The 25,761-nt window shown below is 45.2% G+C and overlaps 1 protein-coding gene across 5 annotated transcripts in view; it reads left to right on the plus strand.

Moving 5' to 3' along the window:
* Positions 1–1,718: 1,718 nt before the first annotated feature.
* LOC311620617 (overexpressed in colon carcinoma 1 protein) overlaps positions 1,719–25,761 on the plus strand; it is a 32,761-nt gene continuing 8,718 nt past the window's right edge. The window contains exons 1-4 of one of the 5 annotated variants that reach the window (XM_084880154.1): positions 1,719–1,961; positions 2,901–3,000; positions 14,100–14,181; positions 15,063–15,087. In XM_084880154.1, the coding sequence (XP_084736280.1) occupies positions 14,142–14,181; positions 15,063–15,087 (65 nt within the window). In that variant the 5' untranslated portion in view covers positions 1,719–1,961; positions 2,901–3,000; positions 14,100–14,141. The remainder of the gene's footprint in view (positions 1,962–2,900; positions 3,001–14,099; positions 14,182–15,062; positions 15,088–25,761) is intronic. The other 4 variants (XM_084880155.1, XM_084880153.1, XM_084880156.1 and 1 more) reach the window with 4 other exon arrangements.

Consider the following 25,761-nt stretch of genomic DNA (forward strand, 5'->3'; position numbering starts at 1 on the left):
AGTGGCCTCGCTGTGTCAGGCCGGTTTCTGGATGTCAGGGTCTGTTTTCCTCTTCCTTGTGAGTGTCTTAGAGCTGGAGTCTGGTGTCAGTCCAGAAATAAGCAAGAGTATTTCTTTTGGCTGTTTGAAAGTTCTCCCCTTCCTCCATGCTAATTCTGGATTTGTCCGGGGGTGGCCACTGAACCAATATAATGGAGGCCACGGTAGAGAAACTGCTTCTAGAAGTCAAACAACTCAAACACACCCTATTTGTCCAAGGATTAATTACCATCCCAGCACATGCCCAGGTATAGCTAATTTTCAAAGGATGGATGACGCTCCCGAGTGATATGTTTGCCCAGTCCTCGCTGTTGCCTGGCAGGGCACATTGAACCGCCCACTAGGGCCTTGGTCCTGCCTCAAGGCTTTCTCTAAACACCACAGGATGGTTTTAGGAAGTCTTTGAACCAGTATCCCTTCCGGGCTCCCAAAGCACCCTGTATTCCTCCGTTAACATCCCTGTTATATTGCAATTAATTTGCTTATAATCAGTCTGCCTGGTTAGACCGGCTCCCACATGTTTGTATCCTTGGAACTTAATTTTAACAAAAGACTTGGCACAGGCTAGGCTCTCTATAAATATTAGATGGGTTTAAAATGGAGATTTAATTCTTGGCTTGAATTCATCTCACAAAACATTTACCGAGTCCGTACTATGAGCCAGGACATTATGATAAATCATCCAGTCCTTACTTTCAGGGAATTATTATTCATGTCTAATAGATTTAAGAAAAAGAAGAATAGCTGGCTTTTTATTTTTTAAGGATCAGCACTGGCAGGCACTGTGTTAGGGGTTAGGTGTACCTGAGTTAGTATTGCAATTTCACAGGTAAAACAGCGGATACACTAACGGGTTAAGTAACTCTGATGAGATCAGGAGGGGCAGAGCGGAAATTGTAGCCTGGACGATCTGATTCCATTAACACTCACTGAACTCTTAGACTGAAAGGTGCCGTGAACATTCACAGTTCTGCCCCTTACTCAGTATGGAGGTTCTGTATCCAGGTTACGGAAATGGTGGCATTTATTTTTAAAGAGAAATAAGTTAACATGACCAACATTGGGAACATTTCGGTTCTTCATTAGCCAGTGTGGACGCAGGGACAGAGAAGCATTAGCTCCCCGTTAAAGCACGCATGCATTTCGGTTTGACTTCAGGTCTGAGCATCATTCAGTCAATGCCATTTTATTGGGCTCCCTGCCACGTCCTCTGCTCCCCACGTCCCGGTGGGGAAGGAAAAGAGAAGGCAAAAAGGTAGTGCAGGGTGACCAAGTGAGAATCCCGAGCTCCGAGGCCCATGGTTTGCCAACTTCGGCTCTCGAGCCACATGCGGCTCTTTGGCCCCTTGAGTGTGGCTCTTTCACAAAATACCAGGGCCTGGGCGAGTCTATTTTGAAGAAGTGGCGTTAAAAGAAGTTTAAGTTTAAAAAATGTGGCTCTCCAAAGAAATTTCAATCGTTGTCCTGTTGCTATGTGGCTCTGTTAACTGATGAGTTTGCCGACCACTGCCCTAGGCCATGGTCCGGCTGCTGCACCAGCCACGCCCCTCAGCCTCGCCCTAGCCCCCAAACCCAATTCAAACTCCCGCCCCCTCTGAATGACGACCAATGGCGGGTCGGGCAGCCCGTTAGGCGGCTGCGTATTGGCCGGCGCGCTGTTGCCAAGGTGACGGGTGGGCCCGGCGGGGTCCCGGCAGGGCGGGGCGGAGGCTAGGGTGCCGGGCGGTTTCCGCCGCGCCCTGGCCCGCGCGCGCCCCCCTGGCCCCGGTGCCCCCGCCGCTCGGGACGCGCCGCCCTCCGCCTCCGTCTCCGCCCCCGGGAGCTGCGGCCGCCGCCGCCGGCTGTGAGCGCCGCTTGTCCGGCCAGCGGCGGCGCGATGGGCTGCGGGAACTCCACCGCCACGAGCGCGGGCGCCGGCCCAGGTGAGCGCGGCGGGCGGCCAGGCGCCCGGGGTGGGCGACGCGGGAGGTGGCGGGGAGTCTGCGGGGAGTCCGAAGGGCGGGCCACCTCGGCTGGAGAGGCCGGGAGAAAGGCGGGCGGCGGGGAGCCGGGGAGGAGGGCATGCACCCCTAGAGCCCGTCCCCGTTTTCGGGACCGGAGCTGACCGCCCGCTTTTGGAGCCGCTGAACCTGGGGCTTGTAGCCCGCGCGGGGGCGGTCACGCCTGGGCGAGGGGAGCCTGCGGGACGGTCCCGCGGAGGGACCCGGGGAGGCTGGCGGCGGGGTCCCGGCGGTGGGGTCCCCTGCGGTGGGTGGGCTGGGCATTCTCCTGGGGGAGAAGGTTCCCAGGAGTGGTCCATGTCCGTGTTCTGCGAGCAACACTTGCCCCCCCCCCCCCCCCCCCCAGGCCTCGCCCCAGCCCCTCGGACCCGGAACCCAGACGCTGCACCTGGAAAAGTGTAGCGGAGCAATTCAGGACTTTGTGAGGGTGCTGCTGAGGGGGTGCGAGTGAGGTTAGAACTGCACACGGGGCTCCCAAAATGCATCCGAGTCGGTGTGGATGCCGGAGACCTGCCGGGCTGCTTTTGTAGGGTTTTCTCGGAGAGGCTGCGGTGCCAAGGGAGCTTTAGATCGGTGAGAGTTTTAATAGTAGCAGTGATTTGTTCCTAGATTTTTCATTAAAAGATAAACATACCCTGAAACTTCTTTTTGACACCACTTCGTTTTGTTGATTGGCAGGCGAAGTCTAGATTTCCTCCAGTAAACCAGGTTTTTTATTTTATTTTATTTTATTTATTTATTTTTATTTTTTTAATCAAGTGACTTATTTCCAAAATTCAACCCTTCCTTTGAACCCAGTGAGTGCCTCCAGATTTAAGAGTCTGGATCTGTTTTGAATAATACCTGCTGACCTATTTTCAGTGCCCATTAGGATCAAGAATTTGTATTTCCTTCAGCTGAGATCTATCAGATGTCTCATCCTATCTCAACCAGCAAATGCAAACAGCAGTCTGATGCTGCAGTATGTCCTAGGGATGGGTATTTGGGTGTGGGTCTGGATGCCCTGTCAATGGCTTTGTGACCTTGGGCCTGTCACTTCCCTTAACTCAGATCTCGGTGGAAGATTCAGTTTAAAATCCAAGCTTTATTTGTTTGTTTATTTTAAAGTTTATTTTGATGCTCATATACTGGGATCAGATACGGAAATCTGTTCAGCTAACTGGCCAAGTTTGTTTTTCCTCTTTGCTGGTCTGTGACCACACATGTGGAATATTTTAAGCGAAGGTACTGAAGCATGTGGCACTCTAGTCCCAGAGCTGTGAATGAATCCAAGTAATGATTTTTTTTGGAAAAGTTTATCTCTTGCAGGTAACCTTTATTGTCTTGAATTAAATTCCTGTCCTTGTGACTCGCAGAGAGAGCCATGAGGGAACAAACTTTCCATTCATGTAATGATGACATAGGTTAATGAGTGCCCTGTGCCATATATTAACTAGTGCCTTGTGCCAAGGAGGGCAAGAACGGGATTCTCACTGGAGAGTGGCCAAAGAGCTCTGCCTGGAGACCTGGATCAATGTCAAGGCCACATCACTCACCATGATTTATGTTTCTCCATCTAACATGCCCCGTGGCCCTAGGCAACCCACTGCAGGTACACACACCCTACTTAAAGGAATTAAGGGCAATTATCCACATAAGAAAAAAAATTTGACCCGGGGGCGGTGTGTGCGCGCGTGTGCGCGTGTGTGTGTGTGTGTGTGTGTGTGTGGCTCAGTGGTTGAGCGTGGATTCATGAAGCAGGAGGTCAAGGTTGCATTCCCAGTCAGGGCACATTGCTGTGTTTGGGCTTCAATCCCCCATAGGGGGCGTGCAAGAGGCAGCTGATCAGTGATTCTCATCATTGATGTGTCTGTCTCTCTCTCTCTCTAGAATCAATAAAAACATTAAAAATAGTAAAAAATGATAGAATGCTTTGTAACATTTCCTGTAAGGTAGAGCCAGTCGAGTTCATTGACATTTTTATTATTACTGAACTGCTTATCCGGTGTGAGGATGGAGGGAGGTGCCCCATGGCTCAGTCAGAGTAATGATAAGGTAGCTTCGGAATGGTAATGTAATAAAATGGGAAAAATATGATTCTCTTTACACATATCTGGTTGATCACTCCTCCCCTCCCCCCAGGAGCACATTCCTTCTTACATAAAGGGAGGTAAAGTTATGTTGGAAAAACTCCTGTCTTTAATGAGTAGCCTTACTTTTATTTGTGATGGACAGCTCATGCAAGAACATGTTAGTCTCTCCTATAGCTTGCTCTTTGCTAAAAATTACTTCATGGCCGAAACCGGTTTGACTCAGTGGATAGAGCATCGGCCTGAGGGGTCCCAGGTTCGATTCCCATCAAGGGCAATTACCTTGGTTGCGGGCACATCCCAGTAGGGGGTGTGCAAGAGGCAGCTGATCGATGATTCTCTCTCATCAATGTTTCTAACTCTCTATCCCTCTATCTTCCTCTCTGTAAAAAATCAATAAAATATATTTAAAAAAAAATTACTTCATGTTCAGGGAGGAGCAAGAGAGCAAGTGCAGACTGGGAAACATTAAGGAGAAGCACACATCCTGAGCAGGGAGTTACTGCCTCGCCTCTTTGAGGGACCTGCCCTTGTCTTTGAGAAGTCATTCTCCAAGCATTTCCCTGCTGAGTCCAGCTGGCGCGCTTGGGGGTTTGGTCATTGTTAATTTGAGATTTACTGTTCGCTGGTGGTATGACTTTAGCTTCAGAAGGGACACGCATCAGGATGAGAGATGACAGGTAAGAAAAAACAAACCAGCGTGCAAAGGTACTTCAGGTCTTTCTGTTGTGAACTTAGACATTAGTATCAACCATGCTCTTGACTGAGCTGCACACTTGTAGTCCGGAACCCAAGCACAATGAAATGCATTACGTAGATGTTGTCCCTGAAATGTCCCAAGATCATACCATTCAATAATAGTCTTACGTAAGCAACACAACAACAACAACAAAGAAAGAGAGGGGTGGTGGGAAGGATGCTGAACTTGAGCCCGGAGAGTGCGGGTCGAGCTTGACTTCTGCCCTGTGCTGGTTGTGTTACGATGCCCATTTCATTTCACCTTTTTTTTGAGTTCCAGATTGAAAGCACTCTGCACTGTAATTATGATAGAGTAGTGGAATATTACCATGCTGAAGGTGAAATGGCTTTCCCCGAATATTTTTCTGTGAGAACATGGCAAATCCACTTTCGGAGGAAGCACTAGTACGCTCTAATAATGCTCCCGAACTGGAGCTCTCCGTGATAAGCCCTGTTTTTCTCCCTGAGTGACCCAGGGAAACCAGGTCATTGTTACTCCTTTCCCCGAATTATCTGGCCAACTGCCTTTCTTGGCTTTTGTCTGGTGGAATTGGCTAATATGACACATTGGTATTTAGTAGTGTGCTTGTGTAAATTTGATTCTGCATGTCCATTACACGGAGAAAGGGATAGGCAGGAAAACGGTCAACGGCCAGAAGAAATCAGCCCCTAGGTCCGAGAGGCTCTAGATCAGTGGTCGGCAGACTGTGGCTCTTTGGCCTCTTGCGTGTGGCCCTTCCACAAAATACCACGTGTGGGCACGCACGTACAGAGTGATTGAAACTTCATGGCCCATGTGCAGAAGTTGGTTTCCGGCTTTCAAAAGAAATTTCAATCGTTGTACTGTTGGTATTTGGCTCTGTTGACTAATGAGTTTGTTGACCACTGGTTTAGATAATCCCAGTTCCATTTCCTTCACAGGAGATTTCTAACTGCAGATGTAAACCCACCCTTCAAATGTGCAGAGCACTTCACCCTGCTGTCCTCAGGGCAGGGGCAGGGCAGCCAACGATGATGGTTGTCCAGTGAAGTCCAGCTTTCTTGCTCTTGAGAAGGTAACAGGCTAGCTAGGAAGATTAACGATTGGAGAACAATTGCAAAGCTAATCGACTACACTTTGAACCTCCATGTGGCCAGGAGATGTTGAATAATACAGTTCCATCCGGGAGGAGTTCAGCTATCAGTCTAGATGGGATCACGGGAGCCATTTAATTTTAGTACCTTTTTATTCCTCTCAGTGGAGGAATTTGATTTTCCCCTCCGGAGAGCTATCGCGGGAGGATTTGTATTTCCCACTCATCGAAGATTCAGCACATTTTCCTGCATTGTCTGTAGTCTAGACCAGGGGTCCTCAAACTTTTTAAAGTGGGGGCCAGATCATGGTCCCTCAGAGAGCTGGAGGGCCGGACTATATGAACTACTAATTCCTACTGTAACACCTCGGCTGCGCTCACTGCCCAAAAAACCTGGCTGGCCGGATCAGACTCCTCTGCGGGCCGCATGTGGCCCACAGGCCGTAGTTTAAAGACCCCTGGTCTAGACCCTCACCTAGAGAGAAACATCTGGATTCAATAGCCCGTTTTTAGAGGGTAACACTTACTATGATGTAGGGAACTTCTGCTCTCGCGGTGTTTCTCTGTCCCCGACCCCCACCTCTCTGCCTCAGCCATCAGATTCTCTCTTTGTTTTTCTTTGAACATATTCCCTAACCAGGCAGAGAAATGAGCAAGCCTGCATTAGAGCTAATGATTTATAACAACTCAGTCTTTCCCTCTTATATAATTATACACATAGATTGTTAAGCCAGTCTATAGAGTAAACCAGGAAGTTCCTTAAAAGTTTGGATGGTTCCAAGTAGTATCTACAATAGCCTGTTTCCATGCGGGCTAAGGCTGTAGAAATTGTTGGCAGTAACAGTTATTTCAGAAGTATTCGGCTCTTGGTAGTTGATTTAGTTGTTTAGTTATAGTTTTTCTTTTAAAAAAATAAACATTTTTCTTATTGATTTCATAGAGGAAGTGGGGGGAGAGAAAGATAGAAACATCAATGATGAGAGAATCGTTGATCGGTTGCCTCCTGCATGGCCCCTACTGGGGATTGAGTCTTCAACCTTGGCATGTGCCCTTGACTGGAATTGAACCTGGGACCTTTCAGTCTGCAGGCCAACCCTGTATCCACTGAGCTAAACCTGGCTAGGGCTAGTTGCAGTTTTTCTACCAGAGGTATGTGACTGGTAACTACCTAACCATAACTTTACGGGCAGTTGGTTATTATTATCAGAATGTTTCTACCATGGTTCTTCCGCTGGTTATATAACAAGAGTCTGAGGAGGAGGAGGTGTTTAATGATTATTTATTCCATTTTATCAATGTACCCAGGGAGTTAATATAATTCTCTTGGGTCCAATTATTTATATTAGTTATCCTCATCTCCAATTAGATAATTTCATCCTCCTTTGGTGTAGCTGAACAGTCCAGCCTTAATTTATATCTAGAAATGCTTTGGTGGTTTTGAAATGCTGCCACTGTGCTTAGTTAGCATTCATCCAGGCTGAATAGTGGTGGAAATACTTTATAGTTTTGTTGATATCATCAAGAAGTCCTCTTATCATGTGCTGCTCAGCTCACTTAGTTCCCAGCCCCACCACCCTCCTTTCTTTTCTCAAACCTGCTAAACTCGCTTGTTTTCTCTCTGAAACAGTCCGCTGGAGAGCGGATATTTATTGTCTCTCTTGTTCAGATGTGGGCCTTGGGAGAGCCTCCTGCATCCTGTTCGTAGCTGTTCCCTCAGCCTTCAGACCAGGGGTGGAGTGGGGAACCTTTTTCTGCCAAGGGCTATTTGGATATTTATAGCATCATTCATGGGCCACACACAATGATCAGTTTAAAAATTAACCTGCTATATTTGGTCAGGCATGTAATGAACTCACCCCTCATGCCTAGGCAGGGCCAGACCAAATGATTGCGGGAACTTTACATGGCCCTCGGGCCAGATATTCCCCACCTCTGTTGCAGACCAACAAACAAACTTTCAAAGGAATTTTTTAACCCTCAAAAATTTGTTGTTATTGAATGAATGAGTGTATTGGGGGTGGGAGGGAGATAATGCAAAATTAAGTCCTAAAATGTGTGGGGACACTGTGACGGCTATAGCAGTTGAGAGAACAAAATGGAACGTTTGGGAGGCCTCCTTGGGAGAAGTTGGACTTAGGTGACTTTGAAGCCTAGGTAAGAACTAGAATAGCAGACACAGAAACAGGGCATTGTTCATGCTGTATGAAATCAGAGGGGCGGAGATGGGCCTGGTGCATTTCCAGGCAGTGAGAAGCCTGGCCTGCCTGGCTGGCGGAGTGCCAGTGATTCCAGGGAGTTTGGGAGGAGGTAAGGGTGGTCAGGATAGGGGTTAGGGGGACAGAGAGGCTTTTTTCATTTTAACACAGCAAGTCCTGCTTTCATCCCTGATCACCTGCATGCCCGTGGGCAACTCGCTTAAACTGTTGGTACCGTAGTTTCCTTAACTGTAAAATGGGGGAGTAACTATGGAACTGGGTCAAGATGAACAGTTAATGTATATAAAGTGCTTGTATATTGTTAAATACTCAAATGTTATTTACTTATTTTTTATTTTAAAAATATATTTTATTGATTTTTTTACAGAGAGCAAGGGAGAGGGATAAAGAGTTAGAAACATTGATGAGAGAGAACGATCCATCAGCTGCCTCCTGCACACCCTCTACTGGGGATGTGCCCGCAACCAAGGTACATGCCTTGACCAGAATCGAACCTGGGACCCTTGAGTCCACACGCCGACACTCTATCCACTTAGCCAAACCAGCTAGGGCTCAAATGCTATTTATTAATATAGGGAAAGACATTCACAGCTGGTGCAGAAAGAGAGAGTTAGCATATAGGGTGACATAAATTAAAGCTGTTCTCTGGGATCAGTGCAGTGAGGAGGGTCTGGGGTGGTGGAGGTGTTGATGCCAATTGATGCCAGAGACCCCTGGAGGACAGACAGCCAGGCTAAGGGTGGACTTCCTGTCAGGGAGGAAGGAGGAAGGGGAAGTAAAAATGAACCCAAACTGTTAAAGCCTGGGAACTGGAAGGAGATGCTACTTACTACCTCCCTCTAAAGGGGAGATAGGAAGAGATAGGTGATCAATATCCTCTTGGATGTACCTCCTTTCAAGTGATGATGAATGACAAGAAATGTGGAAATACCTCTTTCAGGCACCACTACTGGTCTGTCAGGAAGTTCACTTGTTCCAGTCCCCAGAATTGACCTTGAAATCACGTGAATGGTTCATAAAGGTGACCTAAGTAAATTATTCAGTTCTGCTATGAGCCACTTCTAGCTCAACATAGACATGGCTTAAATTATAGCAGCTAAATGTCAGTGCGTTACCTTAGGTCTGTACTTACATGGCTGCCTTTCTTTATGAATTTTTACCTACCTAAGGTGTGACTCCTCAGGAAAACTTGTAAGCAAGAGATTTTCTGTAAGCCCTTCTACATTCATTAACATAATTTTGTATTTCCGGGACCCATTGGGCTGAATGTTTTTTCTCCATTGAAGAAATGAATCTGTGTCTTTTGTTGGCTTCTTGAAAAAATAAACATTGCTTTGGATGAACTGAAGAGCTGTTGTTCTACTTCTTTGGGCCAAACTGAGACCATGACATAGTTTTAGAACTATTGTGGGTCAGAGGAGACCTAGCAAGCTGTCAGAATTAAGGAGAATTTTGTTTATTTTTCTGTAGTCATGTTCTGCAGTTCTCAGAGGGGCTCTTTTATAAAGCAAATAAAGATTAAAACATTCCTGCATATTTTTATTATTTCCCATAGGAACCATCATCATTTTATGTTTCTGATAATTTATGGTGAAAGAAGACATACATCTTTAGTACTTTTTAGAAATTCTTTGTGTATGTAATTTTAGTTTTTGGTATGTGTGTTTAAATGATCACCACTTAGTATGAAAAAATAAATATGATTTAATGAAATATAATTTAACAGTTCATTTACTGTGTGAATATTTCCAGTATATTACATCAACTTTATAAAATGCATATAGAGTGGTGATGAAAAAAAGGCATTAATTAGACTACCTTTTCAAAAGTTAAAATGTATGTGATCTTTCTTTTACAAAGATAAGTATTTTTTTTTTTGTATTAGAACTAGGCATGTGTGAGGAACTCATAATAAGTATATGAATCTGAAAAATAATAAAAACATACTGGGAATTTAGCTCACTCTTTTTAACTTGTAAGACTGGATTAGGTTGAAAAGGGATATGTGTGTATAGGAACCAAGATGAAAATTACTGAACTGATGTATCTTGTAGCTGGCTTGCTTTATCCTTCATTAGGAATACAATTTTGTCTCTGTTTGCCAAGTTATATAAAATTTAATTCTCCCTCAAATATTAACTTTGCTATATATTTCTGTTCAAAAGAGAATTTCTGTTTTGGAAGGAGTGGGGTGGGGACAGAGATAAGAAGGGTTAGAACTTTTTATAACCTAAAAAGTTCTGTCCATGTCCTAATCCTTCAATGTGTGAATGCTCTCTTATTTGGAAAAAGAACATTTTGAGATGTAATCAAGTTAAAGATTTTGAGATGAGAAGGTCATCTTAGGTTATCTGGTGATGCTCTGAAGATATGTGTTCTTATGAGAAACTGAAGAGAAGGAGGAGGAGGAGGAGGGGGAAGAGGAGGAGGAGGAAGAAGAGGAGGAAGAGGAGGAGGGGGAAGAGGAGGAAGAGGAGGAGGGGGAAGAGGAGGAAGAGGAAGAGGAGGAGGAAGAGGAGGAGGAGGAAGAAGAGGAAGAGGAGGAGAGGGAGGAGGAAGAGGAGGAGGAGGAGGAGGAGAAAGAGGAGAGAAGAAGATGGTATGAGTTTGAGCAAAGTGGCCTGAGCCAAAGAAGAAGGTCAGTGTGGAGGAATGGGATGCTCACGGCCACAGATGCCAAGAGGCAGGGGTGGAATCTGCCCTGTGGCCCTGGGAGGGAGTGTGGAACCGATACCTTGGTTTTGTCCTGGCCTCCTGAACTTCAGAGCATCACCAGTGACCGCCCAGTTTGTGGCGATCTGTTCCAGCAACCATAGCAAACTGATACAGGAGGCTTTCAACAAGATTAGAATGTAAGAAAATATCATTAAAAACTCTGTACCCGGCATGTAAATAATCACTGGTTGAAGTACATACAGCACAGTTCCATCCTGCTATGGTTCATAAAGCACCTCAAGGTGGTTCCGAGTCTCATTTAGTAGTGTTATGCCCAGACTTCGTGATCCCCCAAGGACCACCAGGGAGCCAAGTCCGATGCAATAAACAAAAGAGCCTTCACCATGCTAGCATAGGCCCTTCCCACCAACGCCGGCAGCATGGCGGAAGAGAGCGAATTTCTCCCAGTCCAGGGGTTTTGAGGGCTAGGGATAACTCCGCCCTACGGGGTGGAGTTGGGAGCTCATCCTTGCCCCGCCCTGCCCTCTCGGTAGGAGACCACATTTTTATAAAACATTTTGTAAAGCCTGACGAATATCTGAGGGTTTTTTTTCCTCCTGCTACCACCCAGTTCTCCGCTTCCCTGACACCAGCTGGGTGTCCTCCAGTTCAAGTCGGGTCTGACACTAACTCCACGCAGTGTCGGTTGCCACAGGTGTAAGAGCTCGGTGCCCCCAGGTGCCCAGTCACAAGCACTGTGTCCCCAGGTTACTCACACTTTTGGGGGGACATCCCCAGCACCATCCTCAGATTTGATCATTTGTTAGAAAGGCTCTCTGAACTCAGGCAGGATTTTCACTTTCCAGTTTAAATTTACTGGCTTATTGCACCCACTTACAGTTACTTTTTGTCACTAGAGCTGCATGGGATAGACACTCTTATGAAAGCAAACCTCCCCCTCTGCTACTTTTTAGGAAGGTATTTAAAATTATGGTGATCGTTCACACAGTTGGAAAATAGTCATTAACTCTTTGACCCACAAAAACTAATGGCCCCTTTGTTTTTGTGGTGCTTTTATTCCAGGAGACACATAGCTACCTTGTTTCACCTCTACTTCTCCTAAGGCCATTATGTTAATACGCCCGGGCTGCCTTTAAAAAGGAGAGTCATTTTGGCAGGAAATGAAGTGGTGCTAACAGGGATGATTGCTTTGTCTCCGGGGCCTGGAAGGAGGTGGACACACACCACTATAATTATTTGATTAATAAATGACAAATCCCGGGAACCATACACACAATAGTTCTAACCCAGGTACTTTTCTGCATAAATTAGAGACCTGTGTCTTGTTAAGGATGATCAATATTTTGGTGATTAAAATGTTGCAGTGAGGGAAATGATATACTTTTTAAAAAAATATATATCTTATTGATTTTTTACAGAGAGGAAGAGAGAGAGAGAGAGAGAGAGAGAGAGAGAGAGAGAGAGAGAAACATCAATGAGAGAGAATCATCGATCAGCTGCCTCTTGCACACCCCCTACTGGGGATGTGCCTGCAACCAAGGTACATGCCCTTGCCCGGAATCGAACCCGGGACCTTTCAGTCCACAGGCTGACGCTCTATCCACTGAGCCAAATCGAACCCGGGACCTTTCAGTCCACAGGCTGACGCTCTATCCACTGAGCCAATATATTCTATTTTGTGATTTCATACTTTTGCTGAACAAAGATATTTCATATTTTATATTGCTAGATATTCTGAGAGTTTTGCTGGGGGTTTTCAACAATAGCAATTTTTTCCCAATGACTGTTATTTTTTTCCCCCTGAGAAGTTGTGTGTCCGCGGATCATGTTCTAGCTGCCCTTGTAAACTTAAAATACCATCTTACCTTGCACATTTCCTTCCCTTCATAAAAACAAAGCATGCATTATAATTATATGTATGCCCTTGAAGTAGTGTTCCTGACTCCTTTGCCCTCGTCTCCATCGTTACATAGATGGCGATGTGAGGAGGGGACATTTGAGAACAAAGACATGATCTCTGACTTCCCTTGGGGAGGTGACTCCGGGCCTCTGCCGTCGCTGCCGGGATGGGAGATGGAGAACCCAGCTGGGCAGAGGCCCCTGGGTGCCCGGAGCCGGTGCAATCGAGGTGAAGTGGACGGAGGGTTCCTGGTGGCCGATTAAAATAAGTGCTGATTAGACAGCACGGTGCTGTTTGGAAGCTAATTTCACACACATTATTGAGTGTCTTCTCAGGGGCCTTCACCCACCGGCGTTAGGAACCGAAGCACGGTGATCTATTGGCTGTTAGACAAGCATCGGGACAAGGAGTTGACGGGCTGTCTGCCTTCTGATCCCAGGGTGTTCTCTTCCTGCCCGCCTGCTGCCCCCGCTGAGATGGAGGGGGGTGGCTTCTGCCCCCTCCTCATTCCCTGTGGGTTGTACTAGGTGGCCCTTCATTGCCCAGGGGGTCATGGTCCTCAGGATGGTCTCGGCTTTCTTTTCCCGGTAACACTTCACAGAATCAAGTTTCTGGTACTTGTGTTTCTCCCTTTTCTTGACCACACCAAGCCCCTCAATTCCCTGTCCTTTTCCATGCAAATAAAAATGAGAAAATAAGGGTATTATTTTAATTCTGGACTGTCTTCCAGATTCTCATACTTGTTTTGACTTTGAAATAAAATGTTCATTTTCACGGTTTTTGGTGGCACTAATCCTTTATTTTTTCTCTATCTCAAGTTACGCCGCTGTTGGCAGTGTTTCTTATGTTAAGATTTTTTTTTTTAAGTTTTCGGATTTTTTTGGTTTTATGATCTCAGATGCCAAAGCACTTTTTGTTTATATAAATGATAGCTGTGGCACAGCAATATTTCCCTTTCCTGAAGGAAGGAGCTATGTTTGTAACAAAATTCAGGTTTGGTCAAAGCCTTAAACGCATTTGTTTGAGACACAGTCTTGATTATCTGTGTGCGCTGCAGGGAGTTTGCAGCAGGACAGTCCTAAATTAGTATCCCCAGGGCAGAGTCCTGGCAGTAACTTTCCCTGCAGACTCGCTTGCTTGCTCTGTAGCACATCTTTCTTTATTTTGATATATCTGTGATTTGCGCAGAAGTTATTTTAATATCCATTTCATGGATATGGAAATCGAGATATGAAGTGGAATGTGACTGTTAATAACAGCTGAGCTATTTTTATGGCCAGACTTTGTGCCGTGTTTACATGTATAGTTTTTTTTTTTTTTTTTGTTTTGTTTTTTTTAATCTTCATAACCTTTGAGGAAGCTACTCTTATTACCCTCATTTGACACAGGAGGCAAGTAAGGTTTTGAGAGGTTGAAGGACACTGGCTGTTATGTGGATGGTAAAGTTGGAACCAAGCTCTGTGTCGCTAGGTAAGGGTACTAGGAGAAGGGAGTGTGGAGACTATGTGTGGTGGGCAGGGAACCTGTGATGAGTGATAAGACTGGGGTCCAGAAGAGATGGGTTGTTTCTGGCAAGTCAGTGAGAAGCAGAAATGAGAGGACTCCGTGGCAAGTGTGAGCGCCGTTACAAACGTATGTGACTCCTCTGGAGCTAGGCTGGTGACCTTGACACTTCCTCCTTCACGTAGGACATCACCTTTTTGGCTCCTGACTTTGCTTTACTTTGTGACTAGTGCAGAGTGTGACATACCACAATGCCAGATAGGCACCAGCTTAGAAGGGCTGTGGCTTAGCAAAGACAGTATTTCTCACCCTAACTGGTTTGGCTCAATGGATAGAGCGTCGGCTTTCCGACTCAAGGGTCCCAGGTTGGATTCCAGTCAAGGGCATGTACCTTGGTTGTGGGCACATATCCAGAAGGGAGTGTGCAGGAGGCAGCTGATCTATCCCTCTTCCTTCCTCCCAGTAAAAAAAAAAAAAAAAAAAAAAAATCAATAAAATATATTTAAAAAAAGAAAATATTTCTCAAATCCATCTGTATCTTTCTCTGTAAAATGAGAAGATTGGATTAGGTGGTCTGTAAAATCCCTCCAGAACCACCTCCTTGTAATATATAGGAATTGCTAAACATGGGCAGAATAAATTCTAAATTTAGGATTTGAATTTTATGATTGTCTTGTCCTCCTTGTCCTGAAATAATCAGTTGAAGCACCATATTCTTAAGTCATCTTGTAGAATATTATTTTATTTGGGTATTGGGCTTAAATTCTATTGTGGGGGGCTGAAAAATTTTGTGGCAATACTAACTATCTCACTAATACAAACCTACTTTTTTTTTTTTTTTCCCCTAGGCCCTGCAGGAGCGGCTAAAGATGTGTAAGTATTTAATATTATGATTTGCTAAACTCTTCCTAAGGAACACACTCATTTCATGATTATGACCTTTAGATATATGTAGGTATGGCCGAAGAGACATGGAAATACTTTCTGTACTATGTACAAATTGAGATTATCATTTGGTTTATGACTAAAGTGCTATTTGAAGAATGAGATTGTGACTCCCCTCCCCCCCCCCCCCCCATAGATTTTTTAAAAATTGATATTGAGAGGGAGAGGGAGAGAGAGAGAGATAGAAACATCAATGATGAGAGAGAATCATTGATTGATTGGCTGCCTCCTGCATGCCCACTGCTGGGGATCGAGCCCGCAATCTGGGACTGTGTCCTGACCAGGAATTGAACCATGACCTCCTGGTTTATAGGTTGATGCTCAACCACCTAGCCAAGCAGGCTGGCAGAAAAGTTAAAAGAGAAAAAAATCAGCTGTTATTCTGCCACCAGAGACAACCATCATTAATAGTTTACACTATTCCATTTTTTTCTAATTCTGCCCAATTGTGTGTATGTCTGACCTTGTACATTGAAGTCTGTTACCCTTTTATTTAACTTTTGCACGGAGGATATATACCCTGTTTCCCCGAAATTAAGACAGTGTCTTATATTAATTTTTTCTCCCAAAGTTGCGCTAGGTCTTATTTTCAGGGGACGTCTTATCTTTCCATGTGCTAGGTCTTATCTTTGGAGGATGTCTTATTTTCGGGGAAACACGGTAGGTGTACTTTTAGGCTAAAGGGTTGAAACCAGTAGTTAGAAAAGAGGGTGGTTTGGGGAGGGGGTTATCTGTGGCGAGGGAGAAAATAATTGATGGAAATAGGTGTTAGAACAGGCGACAAGGATTAAAAATATAGATTAACCTTAGAAACTCTAGATAAGGAGGAATGCATGGGAGAAGATATATGAAATTTAATCGCCTTAAGACAGACTCACATGCATATCTGGGAGTGAGCCTTCCCTTTTCTCCCTCCCTCTGTCTCTTTAAAATTAAATCTCAGTGCAGTGACATGCAGTACAAAACAGAAGTGGCTTCAATGTGATGACATTTGGCTGCTTTCACAAACCTGCAAAGATCAGCCATGCTTTTTTAAATGGCAGTGAATGATTTTAGCTCGTTGGCACAAACAGGTTGTGTTGGGATATTTTTGGTTGGAGATGGCAGAAGCCCAGTTTAAACTGGCTTAAACAAACAAACAAAAAGGAATTTATTGGCACGTGTAACGGAAAAGCTCCAGGGGCTTGGCCTCATCATTTGGGTTCAGGTAATCAAATGACAGGAACGAACGCCCTCAGCTCCACCATCCTGTTTTTGGCTCCATGCTTAGGCAGCTTTCCCCAAGTGGTGATGGAGATGCCAGTTTATGTCTTATCAGCTTAATGATTCCTGTGGGAAAAGAGCTTCTCTTTCCTTGTGGTTTGATTAAAAGTTCTAGGGTGAGCCGAAACTGGTTTGGCTCAGTGGATAGAGTGTCAGCCTGCGGACTGAAAGGTCCCAGGTTCGATTCCAGTCAAGGGCATGTACCTTGGTTGCGGGCACATCCCTAGTAGGGGGTGTGCAGGAAGCAGCTGATTGATGATCCTCTCAACGATGTTTCTAACTCTTTATCCCTCTCTCTTCCTCTCTGTAAAAAATCAATAGAATATATTAAAAAAAAAAAAAAAGTTCTAGGGCGAGGCTCTCCGTGGCCAGGACTGGAGTTCTGTGCCTCTTTCTGAAATCGTCAGTGGGCCAGGGAACATGAGCTTCTCATTGGCCAGGCCTAGGTCATGTGCCCATTGCTGCAGCCAATCAGTGCCATTAGCTCTATAAGGCCAAAAAGTGGGAGAGTGATTCCCACTCCAAAGAAAAATTGGGATGCTGTTACCAGAATGGGGGCAATTACAACTGGGCAGGCAGAAACAAAGCATGTTCTCCATGTAGGCCAATTTTCATGTTATTAAAAAAAGGCTCAACTTAAAATTTTAAGCAGTAGTTATAAATATGTTTCAAATAAGAAATGCTATTAAGCAAGTTGACTCAGATTTAGTAGTTGCTGTTAAAAGTAAAAGACCATAGCCACTCACTTGTAAGCAAGATAACTTAAGTGCTTCTTTCATTTAAAACTTGTAAAGTGACATTTCATTAAGATTCCTTTCTTGACAAAGCAATTTTATTCTTATGAAAGGTGGCAGCTGGAGAGAAAATTATCTTGGAATGAGTTAACATAAAACATGCTGAAACTCTGTCTTTAAAAAAAAAATGAAATTACGAATCTCCAGACTTGAGTTTCCTTGGAACCCTTAATTAATTTCTGTATGTGAAGCACTTTTATCAGCTCTCTGTTCCTTGTTACGAACCAGAGGGTGTCCGATGGACCCATGCTCTGTGAAGTAGTGGGCAGGGTGTGGAGGATTGGCGGGGGTAGCATGGCAAAGCATGCGTTTGGGGAACAGAGAGACCTGCTGCCATTTACTAGCTGTGTGAGGCTGTGTCCCTAGTATTCTTATCTGCAAAATTGGAATAGCACTAACTGTGCAGGGTAGCCATCTTCATCATTACCATCATCCTCTGCAGTTAGTAGCTCATTAATGAAGGACATTGGGTGACATTTAACGTCGGTGCATAGATTAAGTAAGAGTCCAGAGATGAAAGATAATTTTGAAAGGCATTGGGGGTCAGAGGAGTCTAGCTAAAGGAGCCAAGTTCTCATTGTCTCAGGACCCCTTGCTTTTTATTAACACAATTTGTCCTAAGGCAAGGTGGAGATATACATTTCAAAGGGTAGGGTTTTGTCTACAGAATCCATTGTCAGATTGGGGAATAACCTACCCACTGTTCAGGTGTTTTCCAGTAGGAGGCAATAACACGTAGATTAAGATGCCCTGAGCTGTCTGGCAGCAAACAATCATCCTTTTCAGGTTTGGGAAAATGCCTTTAGCCATTCCCAAAGGTGATAACATAGGTAACTTGGCTCTTGTTGAGTCCCCAAGTTCCGCCAACCTTTCGAGGAAACTTGCAGTTATGACATGCTGGAATTGGCTTCCAACAGTGTGAGGCTGTGTCCTTAGTATTCTTATCTGCAAAATTGGAATAGCACTAACTGTGCAGGGTGGCCATCTTCATCATTACCATCATCCTCTGCAGTTAGTAGCTTCTCTTGATTGAGGGCTGTGAGTTATATAGCGACTCTAACACTTCCGGTACATTATCTCATTCCACACCCATTGCAGTCTGATGGGGACAATAATGCTATTTCATTTTGCAAATGAGGAATGAGGCAGAGCGCTTAACTAACTGCTCGAGGGTTAGGATGGTTATTGGTACAGTAGATTTTGTGTCCTCGTATAATACTTGGCATATGCCTTGCTGCCCCCTGTAAATGCTAGAGAGGGTTGGGTGGTTTAAGTGTTATTGAAAATATTTAGCAGAGCCTCTGTAGTGAATACCTGATGGCAGAAGACCCATTGCCTGAGGGCCTTGCCTTCATAGAAATCACACAGCCCCCGTCCATCCATACGCGGTTAGATTTTCCTTGGGTAGGACCCAGCGGAACATGACCTTGAGGAGATAAAGTAGATGGGTGGCTTCCTCCAGGGATAGAGACCAGCAAGTGTTGCTGAAATGCTTGATTACAAGGCATGGGCTAGAGAGAGGGGGAGGGATACCCATGGGGATGATGAATGGAGTGTGTGTGTGTGTGTGTGTGTGTGTGTGTGTGTGTGTATTGACTGGAGGTGAAGTTGCAACAAGACAGCGGAGGTCTTGGGACTGGGAACAATGGAAGGAAGACTTTTCCCCCCTTTAGGGAGTGGGATTTTTCTCCTCTGAAATGTCAGAGGTGAAGTAGTTCCAGGAACCAAGCTCCACTGAGCAGCCGTGGGAGTAAGTTATTAGAGCAGCAATTAAAATTGTTGGGATAGAGGAAGTCAGTGAAATGTGAGGCAAGAGGTCGATTGGATGATCACAATGCTTAGAAAGAAAGCCAAGGTCTTCAGGGGAGAGGTTCTGAGCGAAGGCAGAATTGGCCCCGAGTGAAAGAGCTCTGTGGGGAGGTTGGGAGCATGCTGGTTCCATCTCCTGTTTGGAGACTCTGGGATATGAGAAAACAAGCAGCATATGTTCCAGATTCTGGAAAAGTGATACCATCAGGGAAAAGCTAGGATTCTTTAGGTAAGGAGGCGGAGAGAACAATCCTGACTGACTTATGGCAAATGACACTTTCACAGCCAGTGGTGAAATAACCCCAAGTCCACGTGGTTCTTAGGAGAGCAGTACAGGGGTAGGGGAATTGTAATGCAGCTCCTGATCCGTTAGCCCCACACAAGGAGTGAATGCTACTCAAGTTCTCCCATAATACATTCTAGAAGAAAGAAAGGGACCGATATTGCCAAGGGGCTCATCCAAGGAAGAGGTTTAAAGATGACTGTCCAAAGAAGTTTTGAAATTGGGAAGAAATTAATGAGGTTTGCGTATAGGCCAAAACAGTTCATGATAAAACATTAATTCGATCCTAAATCAAATGTATTTGCTTGGTAGACTTGATCAGAGGCACCCTAAAAAGCAGGAGCCGTCATAAAACATTATAAAGAAAGTTAAATAATTATACTTTATCTGGAGAACTGTGGTGTTGACTGGAAGTCAATATTGTCAATTAATAAACTTATGCCAAAAGATTACAATGAATGGTAACTAAAAGAAGATAGTTATGTTCAAAGTCTGCAGAGGCTTCCATATTAAATTTTTACTGTCAAAACTCAGTTAATGGCACTGCAAATATGGAAAAAGAAAAGACTGTAGGCTGGTTTTCAGCTTCTTAGATCACTGCTAATAAGAATAGCTCTAGATTTAGGATATTTTTCTTGATGAATAAAAAATAAATCTCTCCTTTTTTTTTTTTTTTGCCACATAACTATGTTATGTCTGGAAAGCTAGGGAAGTGAGAACGTTGTGCATTTTAAGGCAGGCTATAGCCAGGATGAGTTAGGAGATGCTAATTGGATGTGGGGGAGGGACTTCTGTCTAACATTTGTCATCTGTATTTGTTCCTGAGAGTGCACACAGTGGATCCGTGCCATGGTCCCATTATTTTACCTTTGAAACCCTGTTTAAGGTCCCTTCAGATAGCGCTTTTACTAGTATACAACTCGGAAACTAAGCAAATAAGTGAAGAGAACATTTTGACTATCATGTGTTACTGAGGAAGAAAAAAAGTAGTGGTTTATATTTGATACTAGAGGCCCAGCACGCACAAAATCGTGCATTAGTAGTTTGCTTCTGCTTGCCTGAGCTGGGCGCCCCAACTCGCACCCTGCCCCACATGGTGTCACGGCCACAGGCCTTTTATTATTATAGTGTAGATAGTAACTTTGGATAAAGTTTCTTTCTTTCTAAATTTTTTGTTTTTGTTAATCCTCACTCGAGGATATTTTTCCATTGTTTTTTAGAGAGAGTGCAAGACAGAAACGACCATGTGACAGAGATACTTCGATTGGTTGCCTCCTGTACACACCCAACCAAGGCCAGGGAGCCTCTAACCAAGTACATGCTCTTGATTAGAATCGAACCCAGGACCCTTCAGTTTACAGTACAACGCTCTATCCACTAAGCCAAACCTGCTAGGGCTTACTCCCTCCCTTTCTCCCTCCCTCCCTCCCTGTCTCCTCTCCCTTCCTCCCTCCCTTCCTTTCTTCCTTCCTTTCTTTCTCCTCACCCAAGGATAAGTTTTACATTGATTCTAGAGAGAGGACAGGAGGGAGAGAGGGAGAGGGAGAGAGAAACAGAAACATGTACCCGACAGAGGATCAAACCTGAAACCTCAGTATGTGCCCTGACCCGGAATCGAACCTGCAGCATTTTTGGTATATGGCACAATCCAATTGAGCCACCTTGTCAAAGCTGGATAAGGTTTTTTTTTAAAATTAAAGTGATGGTTACTGATAAGATGGAAATCATAGTGCTATAAACTGATGGACAGATTTAGGTATTCTGTACAGATACTTGGTTTTAAATAGGAAGGCGCAGAATACAATGATAAATAGGAGAGGCAGAGAAGAGAGCCATCTCGCCCCAAAGAGCAACCACAGCCACGTAACTGGTTTGGAGGCAGCCCACCTCCTGGAACCTTGACTTGAAGAAATCAGAGAGAAATTCGGTCTGTCTGGTTCATTTAGGAAGGATCTACAGAGCTAGTGTGAAGCAGACAGGCATGCAGTTACCTGGCGGATCTGAGTCAGTGTAGATGTTCAGTCTGAGAAGGGTTAAGACATTAGCAAGTTCACAGGAAGCAGGCTACAGGTCGTGGGTGGAATCTGAGATAGAAGAAAGCAGGTTTGAAATCTGAAGTTATCCAACCATAAGCTTGGTTGTGGTTGCTGATGGTTAGTTCCTTTTTTTCTTTTTTCTTTTTCTGACACACTTGTGTGAGGGCCAAGTGTTGGGCTCAGTTGGTTGGGCATTGTCTCATCACTGCAAGGTTGCCAGTTCGATTTCCTATCAGGGCATGCCTGGATTTTGGGCTCGGTCCAGGGTAGTGGGCATACAGGAGGCAGCTGATCCATGTTTTGCTCTCACATTGATGCTTCTCTCTCTCTCCCCTGAAAAGGAATTTTGATTCCTTTCTAAAATCAATTTTAAAAATTAAAAAAAAAAATGTTTTATCCTGGAAGGATCTTTGATCATAGCTAGTTGATCAGTCTCCATTGGGATGAATTAGATGGATGGCCTTTTTAAAAGGTTAATAATCTACCTCTGTGTATTTCTATAAGGGGAAAACTTCTGGTTTGGGAGTTGGGAACGTGACTTGAGTCATCACAATAGAAACTTAGTTTCTAGACACTGAGCCCCTTAATTAAAGGGGAGGCCATACTCCGTGAGGGAACATTAAACATGGCCACAGGCATGTGCTGTAGATAATCCTCCGTCTTCACCAAAGGGGCTCATGTGCAACTGTGTCCAGAGCTAAAAATAAAAGTTACCTGGACTTTTTAGACATTTCTAGACACTGGCTCTGAGTTTATATTAATACCAAAAGTGCCACTATAGCCGAAACCAGTTTGGCTCAGTGGCTCAGCGTGTGGACTAAAAGGTTCCAGGTTCGATTCTGGTCAAGGGTATGTACCTTGGTTGCAGGCACACCCCCAATAGAGGGTATGCAAGAGGCAGCTGATCGATGATTCTCTCTCATCGATGTTTCTAACTCTCTATCCCTTTTTCTTCCTTTCTGTAAAATATCAATAAAATACATGTGTGTATGTGCCATTATGGTCCTCCAGTCCATGTGTGGGCCTATGGTAGTCAGGTAAAAAATGGAATTTTGGCTAATGTTCAGAATTACAGTGGGTGTAATAGTCTGCAGATCCGTGCTCTGGTTATTTTCTTAGTTCTTGAATTCATGATTGGAGAAGACATTTTTGGCATCTGGCTAACTCTCCACACTGGCCCTCTGGCTGGTGACGTAAGGCTGTCTTGGTAGGAAAGGCTAAGTGGAAGCCAATGGGATTTCCCCTCCCTACCAGGATAATAAACAAAAGAAGACTGCATCCCTGGGGGAATTTCAGAAGTTAGTGTCCTCACAAAAGACTTGGGAAAACAAAGGCATGGAGATCCCCTCCTGTCCCCATTCAACTTGCCTGAGTGGCCTGTGCAGAAGGCAGACTTATTTTACAGAGTGATTTAGGAGTATTGTTAATCTCATGAAGAGGTGATTTCAGTTTCAGCTGCTGTACAAGATATGGCATCTTCATTGAAAATAACCAGCAGAGCCCTGGCTTCTGTTATGCACCCTTTGGTCTGGCAAATCCTTTATCTCTGAGCCAGTCTGCAAAGATTACCAGGAGCAGCTTGCTATTCCTGGCATGGCTGACAGTATACCATCAGTCTTGCCTCTGTGTCCCAGCCTCTGTTCTGCACAGCACATCATACTGATCCAATGTATGTAAGTGGACTTGATGAATAGAAAGTGACAAGTACTTTAGATGTGTTAGTGAGACGGGTTTGGTGGGTGGAATGAAGCCCATTCTTGCTGCCAACTGATATATTAAGAGAAGTCATGAACCATTCTGGCAGAGAATGCACTGTGAGGACTTGGTTAAGCAGATGTTGGAGGATTGAAAATGTCAGAAAGGAAGGCCGAGATGAACAGAACTAGTAATAGCGGGAAGAGGCTACCTGAGCTCAGGCTGGAGTGACAGAGGAAAGAGGTTGGGGTTATGAACATCTAGGAGCTGGAAGAAGAGGGGTTCTCAGGGGCTGGGGCCCAGATGTGGAGGAGAGAGTGCTACCTGGTTGCTGCTGAGAAGATGGGGTGCTCCAGATTGGAGATGATGCATCTGACTTTTTATTTTATTTTATTGATTTTCCACAGAGAGGAAGGGAGAGGGATAGAGAGCTAGAAATGTCGATGAGAGAGAAACATCGACCAGCTGCCTCCTACACACCCCCTACCGGGGATGTGCCCGCAACCAAGGTACATGCCCTTGACGGGAATTGAACCTGGGACCTTTCAGTCCACAGAGCAACGCTCTATCCACTGAGCCAAACTGGTTTCGGCGATGCATCTGACTCTTGAAATCCCTCAGTGATCTCAGCCGCAGGCCACTAAGTAGCCTCTGCCCCCATCCCCCACTTGAGCTGTAGTGACCAGAAAAGGAGAGTAAAGGGTCCTGCTCAGGACACGGAAACCAGCTGCTGGGGATGCTGACAAGAGCAGCACCCAAGCTGGACAAAATCCTAGATTTAGAATCTTTAGAAAAGATTAGAAGGATTCTAGTCCTTTTCCTCCTTTGCATTTGATCTCCAGCATCTCCTTGGTGGAGTCTGCCAGGGAGCCAGATGGCAGAGGAAAGTGTGATTTTCAGAACCAGCCCCAGCATCACAGAGTAGCGGGTGGGCACTTGGTGGTGAGAGACGTAGCTTCATGCCCAGCACATGTCTCGCAAGAGCACGTGTTGCCTTGGTGTGCCACGTGGCTGTTCTGGGTCACCCTTGAGCCTTTGGGAATTTGTGCTAGTTTCCTTCCCCCCTCATTGAGCCCCCTTGGCTCCCTAGCGGTGACCTTGGGGCCGGGGCAGGGGAGTGGAGAGGGAACCTGGGAAAAGTTACCTTTCACTTTTTACTTTGAGGTGGTTTGGTGTATGGTACCTGGTCCCTTGCCTCCTATAACCCTATGTTTTTGGTTCTCTTGGTAGAAGCCTTATTCTCAAGGCGTCTTCCCCGTTTGCGGTAGATTCCTCATTCTTCAGCATTTCTCATCTTCAGCGCCTCTGCTTGTTGGTGTCTGGGCCTGGACTCCTGAACGCTGTTAGAACTGTTACTTAGGAGTGCATTACCCCGAGGAGGTTCATCCTGGCTGATGTCTGTCCAGTCCACTTGCTCCTTTTCTGAGGGAGCAAGCTTATGGGCGGCTGAGTCATAGCGGTACTTGGACCCGTTACCCCTGAGTAGTGTTATCAAGAACAGCAGAGCATTTGGCCTCTTTTCCAGTTCATCTGCTGTGAGCTGGCCTCGTTTTCACTTGATCTGTTCCAGCGCGGAATAATTTAATCTCTGGGCTCTCCTCTCTAAGGGAAGATTCTCGGGTGAGGTCATCTCGTTCGCTGCCTTTCCCCGATCTGCTCCAGCACCGGCACAAAGTGGAGTCAAGAGGCCTGTTTCTGAGGACTTTCTCTAGATTGTCCATGCCGCTGTTCACCCCGAGCCGGGAGGTGTGGCTTTGTGTTCTGTTCTCCCTCCTTGCCCCTTCATGGTTTGGGGAACAGATTTTATAATCCACCAGCCGTCACAGCTGCAGGCCACCCAGTGGCCACCCTTCTCCCACTAAAGCTGCAGTGACCAGGAAAGAAAAATAATCAAGTCCTCAGGGAAGCACACTGGCTCATCCCAGAGCTCCCTGGTGGGGAGGCGCTGGCCTCAGCGGGGTCCTCACCTGAACGTTCTGCGGTTGTGAGGCCGGAGAAGGACCACGATGGGCCAATGCCATTCCCTCAGAAACGGAACGGAAGCCTGCATGTGCCCACACTGATGCCGCACAGGCCCACCAATTCCGTTACAGCAGCTCCCGGTGGGAGCCGGGATATCCCGGCCTCATCACGAGCTCCCTTTGGCATCTGTATGTCTAAGAAAACATCAGTGCATTCGCTGTGAAGGCCGGTTGATAACAAAATCTTTCAAAAAGCATTTTGGGAGAGGAAACAAGCGCAATGATATCTTAAAATGGTGTCCAGACGTGCAGCCCCAGTGTTCGGACAGCCAGGGCGTCATTCCCGACCTGAGACTCTCCCAGGGATAAGAATCCCCAAGACTTAAGTTTCTTGCTCAGTTGCTTAATGGTCCGATAAACTTAACCCCCCTGTTTTGAACTGCCTCACGATGGTATCCTCTTCCCATACCAACAAGAAAGAGCCTTTCAGATGAAGGGATGGAGAAGTACAGATTGGTAGTTACAAAACAGTCAGGAGGAGGTAAAGTTCAGCAAAAGGAATACAGTCAGTAATATCGCAGTAACTGTGTATGGTGTCAGATGGGTACAGATTTATTGGAGTGATCACTTCATAAATTATATGCATGTCTAATCACGGGGTTGTACACCTGAAACTGATACAACATTGTATGCCAACTGTGATTGAAAAAAATAATAAATTATTTTTAAAAATGAAAGGCCCAACATATTATAATCTAGTG

Source organism: Pipistrellus hanaki, assembly GCF_964339955.1.
Source record: "Pipistrellus hanaki genome assembly, chromosome: 3".
NCBI lineage: Eukaryota > Metazoa > Chordata > Mammalia > Chiroptera > Vespertilionidae > Pipistrellus > Pipistrellus hanaki.